The sequence below is a fragment of the Schistocerca cancellata genome, chromosome 2, assembly GCF_023864275.1.
Source record: "Schistocerca cancellata isolate TAMUIC-IGC-003103 chromosome 2, iqSchCanc2.1, whole genome shotgun sequence".
Classification (NCBI taxonomy): Eukaryota; Metazoa; Arthropoda; class Insecta; order Orthoptera; family Acrididae; genus Schistocerca; species Schistocerca cancellata.
Genome location: NC_064627.1, coordinates 908,273,905 through 908,289,591, shown reverse-complemented (window position 1 = coordinate 908,289,591; position 15,687 = coordinate 908,273,905). Strand labels below are relative to the sequence as shown.

The following is a 15,687-nucleotide window of genomic DNA, read 5'->3' as shown; positions in this document are numbered from 1 at the left end:
ACTCTAGTTACAAACATCTGAAACTACGATGGCTGTTATATACGGAGGTGACGAAAGCCGAGGGATAATGATACCCACATATACATATGGCGGAAGTGTCGTACAAACAAGGTATAGAAGAGCAGTGCATTGGCGGAGCTGTCATTTGTGCTCAGGTGATTAATGAGAACAGGTTTCCGACGTGATTAAGACCACAAGCCTGGAGTTTAAGGAATGGTATTTCGCGCTGGAAGCATGGGACATTCCATTTCGGAAATCGTTAGGGAATTCAGTCTTCCGAGCTCTGCAGTGTCAAGTGTGTGCCGAAATACCAAATTTCAGGCATTACCTCTCACCACAGGCAATGCAGTGCCCGACGGTCTTCACTGAACGACCGAGAGAAGCTACGTTTGAATAGAGTTGTCAGTGCTAGCAGACAAGCAACACTGCGTGAAATAACCGCAGAAATCAATGTGGGACGTACGACGAATGTATCCGTTAGGACAGAGGGGTGAAATGTGACGTTAATTAGATATGACATCAGACGACCGCCGCGAGTGCTTTTGCTAACAGCACGACATCGCCTGCAGCGCCTCTCCTTGGCTCATTACCACGTAGATGGACCGTAGATGACTGGAAAATCGTGGCCTGGTGAGATGAGTCCCGATTTCAGTTGGTAAGAGTTGTTGGTAGGGTTCGAGTGTGGTGCACACCCTACGAAGCCATGGGTCCAAGTTGTCAAAAAGGCGCTGTGCAAGCAGGTAATGGCTCCCTAATGGTGTGGATCGTGCCTGCATCGAATGAACTGGGTCCTCTGGTCCAACTGAACCGATCGAGAATTGGAAATGGTTAGTTTCGACTACTTGAAGACTTTTTGCAGGCATTCACAGACTTCATATTCATAAACAATGATGGAGTTTTTATTGATGATAATGCGCGGTGTCACTGGGCCACAATTGTTCGCGATTGATTTGAAGAACGTTCTGGACATTTCAAGCGAATGTTTTGGTCCCAGATCGCCCACCAGGAAAACCATCGAACATTTCTGGGACATAATCTAGAGGTCAGTTCGTGCACAAAATCCTGCATCGGCAACACTATCGCAATTATGGACGGGTTTAGAGGCAGCATGGCTCGATATTTCTGCAGGGGACTGCCAACGACTTGTTGAGTCCAGGCCAGGTCAAATTGCTGCACTACGCCGGGAAAAAGGAGGTCCGACATGATATTAGGAGGTATCGCATCACTTTTGTCGCCGGCCGGAGTGGCCGAGCGGTTCTGGGTGCTACAGTCTGGAACCGCACGACCGCTGCGGTCACAGGTTCGAATCCTGCCTCGGGCATGGATGTGTGTGATGTCCTTAGGTTAGTTAGGTTTAAGTTCTAGGGAACTGATGACTGATGACCACAGCAGTTAAGTCCCATAGTGCTCAGAGCCATTTGAACCATCACTTTCGTAAGCTCAGTGAATGTTGTATATGCCGCCTCTAGCACAAAACAACTGCCATTCACGAACGTGCTTGGTAAGTACAATTGTCGGTAAAACTTCGCATTAGCTCCATTTTCTCTGATTTCTTCGTTGTGGTCATTTTGTTTTACGAGACTTATGTGGTGCCGGCCGTTGGTGGCCGTGAGGTTCTAGACGCTTCAGTCTGGAACCGCGCGACCGCTTCGGTCGCAGGTTCGAATCCTACCTCGGGCATGGATGTGTGTGATGTCCTTAGGTTAGTTAGGTTTAAGTGGTTCTAAGTTACAGGGGACTGATGACCTGAGATGTTAAGTCCCATAGTGCTCAGAGCCATTTAAACCATTTGATGTGGTAGGAAGCAATATGTTGCCCTACTCTCCTTTGAATGTAAGGTATCGAAATTTCAACAGTAAACTTCTGTGTGGTAGACTATGCTTCTCTTGTAACGTCTGATACAGATGTTTGTTAAGCTTCTCCGTAACATTCTTGCTCTTGCTACACGATCCCGTGACGCCCGTACAACTCATCGTTAGATCTTATCTGCCACTTCTGGTAATACAAACTAGTAAGGCTACTAGACCGATGGGTAACATTCGAGAATCGGTCTTACAGGATTGTCGTAAGCCACTACTTTCGTGGATGAATTAAATTTCCTTGAGATTTCTCATTGAATCTCAGCGGGGCCTCTGATTTTTCTATAGTTACTTTTCTGTGATCATTCCACTCTGGGATGTACTCAAATGACCTAGTAGATATCTACGACGTTTCAGCGCCTGTCTTGTTCATAAATACGATGCAATGGTCCTTCGAACAAGCAGCATGTCCGATGGACCAGGCACTGTGGCGACTACAGCCATTATGAAATACATGAAATGTATTGGCAGTTACGAATACAGACAACGTTCAGCTAAGTAATGGAACGACGACATTGATAATTTATGTCGTTTCGGGACTCGAACCCGGATTTTCCGCTTATCGTGATCGGCCATCTTACTAATAGGCTAAGCGAGCACCCAAACTTCCATATGTCGTCAACCATGTGTCTAGGACCTATACTCGTACATATATTATGTATACTCCCGTAGAGAGCAAACATTTTAATTGAAAGTTGCTTGGCCGGTGTTGGCAGATATATATACTGAGGTGACTAATAATGGGATGCATCCTAATATCGTGTCGGACTTCCTTTTGTCGCATGCAGTGCACCAACTCGACGTGGCATGGAATTAACAAATCGTTGGAAGTCCCCTGCAGAGATATTGAGCCATGTTGCTTCAATAGCCACTCATAACTGCGAAAGTGTTGCTTGTGTAGGATTTTGGGCATGATCTGATCTCTCGAATACGTTCCAGTTCGCTTGAATTCTCCAGAATATTCTGCAACCCAATTACGAACAACTGTGGCCTGGTGATATGACACAGTGTCACCCATAAAAATTCCATCGTTATTTGGGAACACGAAGTCCATGAATAGCTGCAAAATGTCTCCGAGTAGCCGAAAGTAACCATTTCGTGTCAGTGAACCATTCAGTTGGACCAGAGAACCCAGTTCATTAGATGTAAACACGTCCCAGAAATGTACTCCCGTCGGTCATTTTCCACAGGCAATTAACGCCACATTTCACCGCACTAGCCTAACGGATACGTTCGCCGTACGTCCCACATTGATTTCTACGGTTATTTAACGCAGTGTTGCTTGTCTGCTAGCACTGACAACTCTTCGCAAGCGCCGCTGCTCTCGGTCGTCAAGTGAAGACTGTCGGCCACTACGTTGTCTGTGATGATAGGTAATGCCTGAAATTTGACATCCTCGGCACACTCTTGACACCGCGAATCTCGGAATATTGAATTCCCTAACGATTTCCGAAACAGAATGTCCTATGCGTTTAGCGCCAACTACCACTCCGCATTCAAAGTCTGTAAATTCTACATCTACATCTACATTTATACTCCGCAAGCCACCCAACGGTGTGTGGCGGAGGGCACTTTACGTGCCACTGTCATTACCTCCCTTTCCTGTTCCAGTCGCGTATGGTTCGCGGGAAGAACGACTGTCTGAAAGCCTCTGTGCGCGCTCTAATCTCTCTAATTTTACATTCGTGATCTCCTCGGGAGGTATAAGTAGGGGAAAGCAATATATTCGATACCTCATCCAGAAACACACCCTCTCGAAACCTGGCGAGCAAGCTACACCGCGATGCAGAGCGCCTCTCTTGCAGAGTCTGCCACTTGAGTTTGTTAAACATCTCCGTAACGCTATCACGGTTACCAAATAACCCTGTGACGAAACGCGCCGCTCTTCTTTGGATCTTCTCTTCGCAAACCCGTTCACGTGAATCATCTGAGTACAAATGATATCCGCCGCCCATGCACTGCTCTTTTATATGTTGTGTAAACAACCTGTATAGCATATCGCTGTCTCATGACTTTTGTCATCTCAGAGTTGGATACTGCAGCGCCTGTGTTGTACTGAAATGCGATGCAATTTGCCTTCGGACATGGGTGCACGCGACCTGTGCTACGTTCAGAATGTCGTGCGACATGCTGAAATGTGATTCATTACCGGTTTTCACTTTTTTCACTATCTCCTCGACTGTGATGCGCCAGTCTTCAAGCACCACTACATTCTCTAGCTACTTCCAGTTCTTCACAGAGGGATGAAGCGCCACTTCGCACTTCGTCATTCGGACTTGTGTTACCATTTTGGAAAGAACTGGGCTATCTAGCCACTGTTTCTTACAGTTGGTAGAAAACGTATTACTCTAAGACACTCCACTTTACCAGTTGGCTATCACATTTTGTTTTGCCTCCTTTCGCGAGTTGTTACGGTATTACAAAGCAGCTATTTAAGTGTGTACTAGGACTGAAGACATGTACCCACAAACAAACAAAAAATTAATTACCTAAGTTTTTTTCGTATTGATAGTTGATCTACATCTACATCTACTGATTACTCTGTAATTCATAGTTAAATGCCCGGGAGAGGGTTCATCGAACCACCTTTAAGCTACTTCTCTACCGATCCACTCTCAAACAGCGCAGGAGAAAAACGAATACTTAAATCTCTCCGTGCGAGCTCTGATTTCTCTTATTTTATTATGGTGATCATTTCTCTCTATGTAGATGGGCGCCAAAAGAACGTTTTCAAACTCTGAGGACAAATTCGGTGACATAAATTTTGTGAGAAGGTCGTCCTGCAACGAAAATCGCCTTTCTTTTAATTAGTGCCACCCCAATTCGTGTATCATATCCGTGGCACTCTCTCCCCTATTTTGCCATAAGAAGAAACGAGCTGCCCTTCTTTGAATTTTTTCGATGTCCACCATCAACCCTATCTGATGCGGATCCAACACCTCACAGCAATACTCCAGAAGAGGGCAGACAAGCGTAGTGTAAGCAATTTCTTTGGCAGACCTGTTACATTTTCCAAGTGTTCTGGCAATAAATCGCAGCGTATGATTTGCTTTCCCCAGAATATTATATATGTGATCGTTCCAATTTAAGTTGTTCCTAATTGTAATCCCAAAGTATCCAGTTGAGTTTACAGCCTTTATATTTGTGTGATTTATTGTGTGATTGAAATTTAGCGGGTTCTTTTTAGTACTCATATGGGTAACTTCGCGCTTTTCATGATTTGGAGGCAATTACCACTTTTTACACCATACAGATATCTTGTTTAAATCATTTTACAGTTCATTTTGGTCATCTGATCACTTTACATGTCGGTAAATAACAGCATCATCTGCAAACAATCTAAGAGGACTGCTCAGATTGTTTTCTAAATCGTTTTTGTAGATCAGGAACAACAGGAGGCCTGTAACACTTCCTTGAGGAACGCCAGATATTAATTCTGTTTTAGTCGATGACTTCCTTCAGTTATAACGAACTGTGACCTTTTTGACTGCGACCTTTCTTCTTGAGAATAAAGAGCTAATTGTGTTTCACAAGGACGATATTGTCTGAATCCGTGCTGGCTGTCAATAAATCGTTTTCTCCGAGATGGTTCATAAGATTCGAGCACAGTATATAATACTGCTAATCGAATTTAGTGATACACGTCTGTAATTCAGTGGATTACTCCTATTCCCTTTCTTGGGTATTGGTGCAACTTGTGCAACTTTCCAGTCTCTGGATCTTTGTACGAGCGAGCGGTTGTGTCTGCTAATTATGAAGCCGTTGTATCAGCATCCTCTTAAAGGAACCCGACCGGTTTACAAGCTGGACCGGAGGTCATGCCTTTAGTAAGAGCTGTAAGCCGCTTCATGTTGGAAGTTGTTCTTCATTCGAATTCTGGAGTATTTATTGCGTCTTCTTTTGTGAAAGGATTTCTGAAAATCGCGTTAATTAGCTCTGCTTTAGTGGCTCTGTGATCATCAATATCACCATTGCTATCACTCAGTTTCCCCCCTTCCCGCCCTCCCCGTGAACCATGGACCTTGCCGTTGGTGTGGAGGCTTGCGAGCCTCAGCGATACAGATAGTCGTACTGCAGGTGCAACCACAACGGAGGGGTATCTGTTGAGAGGCCAGACAAACGTGTGGTTCCTGAAGAGGGGCAGCAGCCTTTTCAGATGTTCCAGGGGCAACAGTCTGGATGATTGACTGATCTGGCCTTGTAACACTAACCAAAACGGCCTAGCTGTGCTGGTATTGCGAACGGCTGAAAGCAAGGGGAAACTACAGCCGTAATTTTTCCCGAGAGCATGCAGCTTTACTGTATGATTAAATGATGATGGCGTCCTCCTGGGTAAAAAATTCCTGAGGTAAAATAGTCCCCCAATCGGATCTCCGGACGGGGACTACTCAAGAGGACGTCGTTATCAGGAGAAAGAAAACTGGCGTTCTACGGATCGGAGCGTGGAATGTCAGATTCCTTAATCGGGTAGGTAGGTTAGAAAATTTAAAAAGGGAAATGGATAGGTTAAAGTTAGATTTAGTGGGAATTAGCGAAGTTCGGTGGCAGGAGGAACAAGACTTTTGGTCAAGTGAATACAGGGTTATAAATACAAAATCAAATAGGGGTAATGCAGGAGTAGGTTTAATAATGAATAAAAAAATAGGCGTGCGGGTAAGCTACTACAAACAGCATAGTGAACGCCTTATTGCAGCCAAGATAGACACGAAGCCCACGCCTACCACAGTAGTACAAGTTTATATGCCAACTAGCTCTCCAGATGACGAAGAAATTGAGGAAATGTATTATGAAATAAAAGAAATTATTCAGATAGTGAAGGGAGACGAAAATTTAATAGTCATGGATGACTGGAATTCGATAATAGGAAAAGGAAGAGAAGGAAACGTAGTAGGTGATTATGGATTGGGGGTAAGAAATGAAAGAGGATGCCGCCTGGTAGAATTTTGCACAGAGCATAACTTAAACATAACTAACACTTGGTTCAAGAATCATAAAAGAAGGTTGTATACATGGAAGAAACCTGGAGATACTAGAAGGTATCAGATAGATTATATAATGGTAAGACAGAGATTTAGGAACCGGGGTTTAAATTGTAAGACATTTCCAAGGGCACATGTGGACTCTGATCACAATCTGTTGGTTATGAACTGTAGATTAAAACTGAAGAAACTGCAAAAAGGTGGGAATTTAAGGAGGTGGGACCTGTATAAATTAACTGAACCGGAGGTTGTATAGAGTTTCAGGGAGATAATAAGGGAACAATTGACAAGAATGGGGGAAAGAAATACAGTAGAAGAAGACTGGGTAGCTTTGAGGGATGAAGTAGTGAAGGCAGCAGAGGATCAAGTAGGTAAAAAGACGGGGGCTAGTAGAAATCCTTGGGTAACAGAAGAAATATTGAATTTAATTGATGAAAGGAGAAAATATAAAAATGCAATAAATGAAGCAGGCAAATAGGAATACAAATGTCTCAAAAATGAGATCGACAGGAAATGCAAAATGGCTAAGCAGGGATGGCTAGAGGACAAATGTAAGAATGTAGAGGCATGTAACACTAGTGGTAAGATAGATACTGACTACGGGAAAATTAAAGTGACCTTTGGAGAAAAGAGAACCACTTGTATGAATATCAAGAGCTCAGATGGAAACCCGGTTATAAGCAAAGAAGGGAAAGCAGGAAGTTGGAAGGAATATATAGAGGGTCTATAAAAGGGCGATGTACTTGAGGACAATATTATGGAAATGGAAGAGGATGTAGATGAAGATGAAATGGGAGATAGGATACTGCGTGAAGAGTTTGACAGGACACTGAAAGACATAAGTCGAAACAAGGCCACTGGAGTAGACAACATTCCATTAGAACTACTGACACCCGTGGGAGAGCCAGTCCTGTCAAAACTCTACCACATGGTAAGCAAAATGTATGAGACAGGCGAAATACCCTCAGACTTCAAGAACAATATAATAACTCCAATCCCAAAGAATAGCAGGTGTTGACAGATGTGAAAATTACCGAACTATCAGTTTAATAAGTCACGGCTGCAAAGTACTAGCGCGAATTCTTTACAGACGAATGGAAAAACTGGTAGAAGCCGGCCTCGGGGAAGATCAGTTTGGATTCCGTAGGAATATCGGAACACGTGAGGCAATACTGACCCTACGACTTATCTTAGAAGCTAGATTAAGGAAAGGCAAACCTACGTTTCTAGCATTTGTAGACTTAGAGAAAGCTTTCGACAATGTTGACTGGAATACTCTTTTTCAAATTGTGAAGGTGGCAGGGGTAAAATACAAGGAGCGAAAGGCTATTTACAATTTGTACAGAAACCAGATGGCAGTTACGGGAGTCGAGGGAAATGAAAGGGAAGCTGTGGTTGGGAAAGGAGTGAGATAGGGTTATAGCATCTCCCCGATGTCATTCAATCTGTATATTGAGCAAGCAGTAAAGGCAACAAAAGAAAAATTCGGAGTAGGTATTAAAATCCATGGAGAAGAAATAAAAACTTTAAGGTCCGCCGATGAGATAGTAATTCTGTTAGAGACAGCAAAGGACTTGGAAGAGCAGTTGAATGGAATGAACATTGTCTTGAAAGGATGATATAAGATGAACATCAACAAAAGCGGAACGAGGATAATGGAATGTAGTCGAACTAAGTCGCGTGATGCTGAGTGAATCAGATTAGGAAATGAGGCACTTAAAGTAGTAAAGGAGTTTTGCTGTTTGGGGAGAAAAATAACTGAAGATTGTCGAAGTAGAGAGGATATAAAATGTAGACTGGGAATGGCCAGGAAAGCGTTTCTGAAGAAGAGAAATTTGTTAACATCGAGTATAGATTTAAATGTCAGGAAGTCGTTTCTGAAAGTGTTCGTATGGAGTGTAGCCATGTATGGAAGTGAAACATGGACGATAAATAGTTTGGACAAGAAGAGAATAGAAGCTTTCGAAATGTGGTGCTACAGAAGAATGCTGAAGGTTAGACGGGTAGGTCACATAACTAATGAGGAGGTATTGAATAGGATTGGGGAGAAGAGAAGTTTGTGGCACAACTTGACTGGAAGAAGGGATCGGTTGGTAGAACAAGTTCTGAGGCATCAAGGGATCACCAATTTAGTATTGGAGGGCAGCGTGGAGGGTAAAAATCGTAGAGGGAGACCAAGAGATGAATACACTAAGCAGATTCAGAAGGATGTTGGCAGCAGTACGTACTGGAAGATGAAGCAGCTTGCACAGGATAGAGTAGCATGGACAGCTGCATCAAACCAGTCTCAGGACTGAAGACCAGAACAACAACATCACACAGTTAAGATACCTACTGCGTCTTACCACTGGTCTTCTTTACATACGACCAGAATATCTTTGGGTTTTCTGCCAGATTTAGAGGCAGAGTTTCTTTGTGGAAACTTCATGACTGTACCTCATGCACTGGCGTAATACTTGCGTGGAGTAGTGACAGTAGCCCGGAATTCCACGCCAGCGCAGATTAGCGCCCTCAAGGTCCTTCTGCAGACCGGTGACAGAGGCGGCGACGTCCATTCAGTGTTGTGCGGCACGAGACGTGGAGGGGCGCCCGGCGGTGGTTGGCGGCAGTGGCTGCGGCGGCGGCGGCGGCCCCTGGGAGTAGAAGGAAGCCCGCGTAGTCGCCATGGAGGACGCCAGCAGACCGGCCGTGCCTGCCGGGTGAGTACCCTGCCACCGGCTCTCTACGTGTCTCTCAAACATCCACTTCCCCTGCTGTCGCCATCATCTGTACGCAACCGAAGGGTCCTCATTTGTCTGCAGCATTCCTAACACCCCTTCCGTGGCGTCCTTACGATATAGCGTAATGGTGCAAGACGTAAACAACTCACATCTCACGACGAGCCGCAACACCGTGTTTAGATTATAAACTTTTTGTTTCATTTTATTTCAAACAAATGTCACAAGAGCATATAGCACGTGTGTAACGTCCATGTACGGGAACTGATGTCAACTACGATGTGATAAAAAACTAATTTTAACTATTATGTGAATGGAATAGGAGAGGAAATCGTCAATATTAGTACGATGTACCATCTCCCATCCACTCTACAGGGACTTTCGGAATATTTATGTAGATGTAGAATAACTAAAACTATCGACAATGCTGGCGCGAGGGCTCCTTTGGAAAGTGTGATAAACCCAATAAAAAATATCCTCAGGACGGAAATAAGTGGATGCTATTATCGCTCTAAGCTATTGAGAATTCATCCGTAATATACTGAAACAAGATCGTCATCACGAATGTTTGCGCTGAAAAGACTTCGTACTACGTTTGCCAGTATTCTCGCTAATCAATTTATTCATACCGTTGATCTGTTTATAAAGGATATTATCCGCTCTATCTTGATCTACAATACCAAGAGTGCTTGTCTAGTAATTGAGTAAATTGGAATTATGTAACTACGGCCTGCACACTTATTTCTCCGTTGTAATGAAATACCTTATTAATGATCCATGACAGTTGTTAATGTCTTCTGTTTCGCAGGTATTTTCGCGCGTGTGTGGGGTCGAGTTCGTTTACGCGTGTGTGCGTATGTGTGTGTGTTGGTACCACACCACAATATCAATGATCGTAATATAGATTTCCTGTTTTTTACTGGTTATTGTATCACAAGAAATCACGGCACATAAAAGACGAAGTGGAGAGCAACGAAGAGAAGAGAGAATTTATTTTGGATGCCGATGTGATCTCGATTCTGTTAACTATTCGTAATACGCATAAATACATTGCTGCCTGTCTTGACTGATATTCCTAAATAGTGTATTGCTTAAGTAGCGTACCATAAGCAGACTTTACAAAATAGCCTGGTACTGCTATCGAGAAAAAGGAGGTAAAGGCTTGCAGGCGATAATACGAGTATTTTTACTACTGTTTTATCATTGATTTCAGCTGTGCAGTGCGCACCAGAACCATTCTCTGACTGATTGTTACGTGAAATACGGTGCTGATACTTGCCCTTTTGCAAGGAGCTGAATGATCTATACTGGTGTACTGTCATCAAATTCATACCATGGTCCATCTGGAGCCTTAATAATTTCAAAAGACTGCCAGTCAATGCTGTTCCTCAGACACTCCACTCGTTCTTTGCTGGAAGCGTGAAACTTCGGCCTAGTTAGCTTTTCTGCAGGAAATTGGTCCCGTCTTCGTTTCGTCGAATTATTCACGACAAGAAGGAATTAAAGACATTAGAACCAGTGGGCACCGATTTGTACTATGGGAGATATCGTAAATTGGTGCCGGATTCGAACCTGGGTCTTCTACTTACTAGGTAGATGCGCTGACCGCTACGGGATGCAGACACGGTGGTCACCTAAACTGGACGGAATACCCGAGGACGCCTCCCGTCGGACCCAAATTCTCAACTCTCACCACACGCAACTGGTGTACTCAGCCTGCTCATTGGCCTCGTTACTCGCGGCATATCGCCGACTCCCGTAAGAGTTCGAGCTTGGTATCCATCTGCACTGGTCATTGGCCTTCAACGCCTTAATTGTGTATATGGCGTCTGTTCTTTCGGTCGTATCCGAAAGATCAAACATCGCGTATATATTGAATTATTGTTGCCAATATTCTGCGCCCCCCTCGTACATTGTGTTCCAACAGTTATCATCCGTCTTTGTTTCAACATTTCGAGTTTGACTTGCCCTGAATTTCTTACTTATTATGTGTAACGTGTTGGCTCGCAGCTTTCGCCACATTTAAATTCCATTCCAGGAGATCATGGTAGTCTCATTAAGTTGCTATTAGATGGCGTAGTGTTCGAGTTTTTGTGCAATGTCCGCAATCATACATTTGTGATCTACAGTTCACAGTCGCTCTTAGAGAAAATGAGAGTTATATGTGGGAGATATAAGCACAAGCTGCGAAATACACGTAATTCATGGGGGCACGTGTGCTGCTGACAGGTGTGATGAACAGCTCATTATCAGAACATAGGACGTTAATTTAGGTGCAGGCTGTGGCTGTGCAATAGTTAATACCGTTGATTTGGTCAGTAAAAAAAAATATAAAAAAATAATAATAATAGGAAAGAGAAAAACTCCAGTACAACACGTTTTGCCTGGAAAATGAGACAAGCGTGAAATTTGGCAGCTAACACGTTGCCACTTAGATATTTCTTGCAACTCTTATATAAGAAACCACTTAAGTCGTGAGTCAACTATTGAGCGACCTTTGCCTCTTATTGGACTCACATAATGTGCTTCTGAAGGTCGCAGTCAGGCGTGAGGCATCGTGCTGGCGTTTGGAAACACGCTTTTCCATAGATACTGCCTTTTTAATGGTACAGTGACAGGTATAGCATTTCTCATTGAACTGTATGGATGAGAACGTAGACGTAAGTCACGCTACGTTTTGCGCGGTTTCTCTCCCCTTTCTAAAGAAGTCTGACGATTGTCAAGATGAAAGAACTGTCTTTTGATTATTGCAACAAATCTATCGATATTTTTGTGGCGTTATGGTCACATATCTTCGTGCTAAAATGATTGCAAATATATATATATCGACGTGATGCTAGCAACAGGATATCTGTACAGTTATTGTCACCACAGAAGAGCTATGCAAAATGTGACGTGAGTAGATCAAGCAGGCTATGCAGCTGAAATCCTAAGGCTTCTTTCATCGGTAGACACCAAAAGCACCAAGTGAAAGCGAGACATTATCAGAGACAAGCAACTATTCGAAAAGTCTGAATTGCAGCCAAGACAAGAATTAATATGTTGATTACGATATTAAAGAGCTAATACAAATTAGACTATAGTCAAAAACATTTGTTTGGGGAAAAATATTTTACAACGGAGTGGGAGATTCATCGCATTACACCTAAGACTTCCGGTTTGCTCTCATTTCCTTGCGTGTAACAACCCTAGTTTTTCCTCGACCTTTGTCTATTTATAACGATTCCGCAATCGACGAACTGCTGTTCACCATGTTGCATAGCCCTGGCGTCTAAATTGTTGCAGTGCACTCGGGGAGCCGCCCGTTACGTAACAGCCGGACCTCCAGTCTAACGTCTGTTACGTAACGCTTCTCTCTCAGTTCATTAACGGTAACCTAACGCTAGTTTCCGTCTTTGTTAATAATATCTGAAATAAAGAACTGCCATCGCAAAATTGTTGAATTATACTCGTGTCGTGGGAAGTTTGCCTCGAATCCATGTAGCCAGTCCCATTCATCGTAATACGACCAAGCAGCAGATGTGCAATCGGTTTTTCTTTGAACTCGACAAGCTTTATGAAAAGCTTTTCGGCATGGCTATGTTCTTCACACGCAGCGGGTTGTTTTACTAATCTCACATATAATACGTTATCTTATATAACAGGACATTTAATTAAATATGCTTGATTAGCTTACATGATCCGATACCTTCCACTTTATTTAAAATACTGGTTGACGTAATAGCAAAAAAAAAAAAGTGTTTCTGTGCGTAAGAATAGACTTCATATGCGTACTTTTTACTTCCTGTCGTTGGTTATCTTATCAGGTGTTATAAGCATAGAAGAAAAGTCTGTGAAAATGTGATAATGTAATCCTAGAAAAAGGACAGATTATTGAAGGCTTCAATAACCAATTAGCATGTCAGTGAAGGTGAAAAGTTAGAGGTGTAAGGGTAAGTCTAGAAATAAAGCTCGTTTTTTCCCTTATTTGATGTAGTACTAAGACAGAGACGAATATACCAGTGCAATACAGAGAAACGTGGAGAACTCAATCAGGCCAGTCCGAAGAATGACGATTAGTCTTTATGAAACAAGTACTGTGTCTGCTTGCGACAACCAGTGTTAGTTACAAGTCTAGCGGATGGGTTTCATACAACTGCAGAAAGATTTCTGAAACCTCCGGAACTGATTTATCTTTTCACTTTTGCTTACTGTGATAAAGAAGAGCTACCCGCATTTGCCAGTTCACAAGCGCAAACACACAGTACCACTGTATATGTTTACAATTAACTTGGGTTTATTGTTTGTGTTCCATAGGTGTACATGCATTTGTGAACCTGCAGATACTGCATCTATATTCAATACTGTTCTGATCGTCATTCATCACACTTTGTAAAACCAAAGTTGTATTGTTAACTAGTAGTTAAGAATGGTGTACTTTATAGACTTTCGTCTCTAACCAGCCCTCTAATAGGAGTTTAATATATTTACTTATTTCATTTTGAAATGATAGCATTCACTTTATGTGAGTCGCAGTATTTTTCTGTAATTACAAGAATTACTGAGGAAAAGTAAGGTCTTTCAGAATGTGAAAAACTGCTCCAGGTATTATACGGCCATGTACCTAGGAACAAATATTCTATTCAAATTTAAAAGTGTTGCAACTGAGAAAATTCTTGTCAATACTGTGTTTAACATTCTATGTGTTACATTGTTACTCTACTAAACATCAGAAATCAGTAAGTGAAATCGCATTAAGTAGAAGAACTATAAATATTTTGAATTATGTTATTGATTACTAACACAAATTTTCATTTTCAAGATAGTAAAGGAACTCCGTTCATTTGTAAAGATCTCTTGTTCCATGGTAGAAGACCTTCCGTTCCAAGATACAACATGACACACGACAAACGAGGTATGACTTAGGTGTTCGCATGCGATAGAGTAGTTTTAAAATGCAAACAGCTTTACTCATCATAAAACTCTGTAACTGAAGAATCACCGGCCGCTGTGGCCGTGCGGTTCTAGGCGCTTCAGTCCGGAACCGCGCGACTGCTATGGTCGCAGGTTCGAATTCTGCCTTGAGCATGGATGTGTCTGACGTCCTTAGGTTAGTTAGGTTTAAGTAGTTCTAAGTTCTAGGGGACTGATGAGTTCAGGTGTTAAGTCCCATAGTGCTCAGAGCCATTTGAACCATTTTTTGAAGAATCAACAGTATCATCGTCATAAATTCAAATGTTGTACAGCACTTAAATATGTGTAACTCGTAATATTTACAAACGCTAAATCAAACACAACCTCATACCTATCTACAACAAAAACAGTAGAAAATGCCGGAAATTGCTTACGGCGGTCTCTAGAGCACAGTCCTACATACGATTCTAAAGTCGGTCACTATACCGAAACAGCGACCAGGAAACATCACCTGTTCTTGGTTACCCTATGCTCTTGGAACAAAAGTCTCCCCTGACTCCGAGTACAGCAGGGTCAGCACTTCATATCCAGGAGCTAGACCGGACGAAAAGAATTGATGTGTCCTTGTAATATCTACGAGAGGTGTTTGATAACTAATGCAACACATTTTTTTCTGAGAGGATTACAATACACCATATTATTCCTCACTCTTTTGGCTACAAAACCCTGTTATTGAACACAATATCCTTTCAGTGCGACGGCCGTAAGCCACCTTACTGAGGGGGGGGGGGGGGGCTGTATGCCCGTAAGGTACCACCGCACAAGCGGCTCGTAGTGAAATTGCGTGCTTATGGAATATCGTCTCAGTTATTTGCGAATTCCTGTCAGAGAGTTCGCAGTTCGTAGTAATTGACGGAAAGTCATCGAGTAAAACAGAAATGATTTCTGGCGTTCCCCAAGGTAGTGTTATAGGCCCTTTGCTGTTCCTTATGTATATAAACGATTTGGGAGACAATCTGAGCAGCCGTCTTCGGTTGTTTGCAGATGACGCTGTCGTTTATCGACTAATGAAGTCATCAGAAGACCAAAACAAACTGCAAAACGATTTAGAAAAGATACCTGAATGGTGCGAAAAGTGGCAGTTGACCCTAAATAACGGATAGTGTGAGGTCATCCACATGAGTGCTAAAAGGAACTCGTTAAACTTCGGTTACACTATAAATCAGTCTAATCTAAAGC

The 15,687-nt window shown here is 42.7% G+C and overlaps 1 protein-coding gene across 1 annotated transcript in view; it reads left to right on the top strand.

The window, feature by feature from the left end:
• Positions 1-9,441: 9,441 nt before the first annotated feature.
• Positions 9,442-15,687, top strand: part of LOC126159823 (sialin-like) — a 425,200-nt gene continuing 418,954 nt past the window's right edge. The window contains exon 1 of the mRNA XM_049916634.1: positions 9,442-9,537. Coding sequence (XP_049772591.1) covers positions 9,503-9,537 — 35 coding nt within the window. The 5' untranslated portion in view covers positions 9,442-9,502. The remainder of the gene's footprint in view (positions 9,538-15,687) is intronic.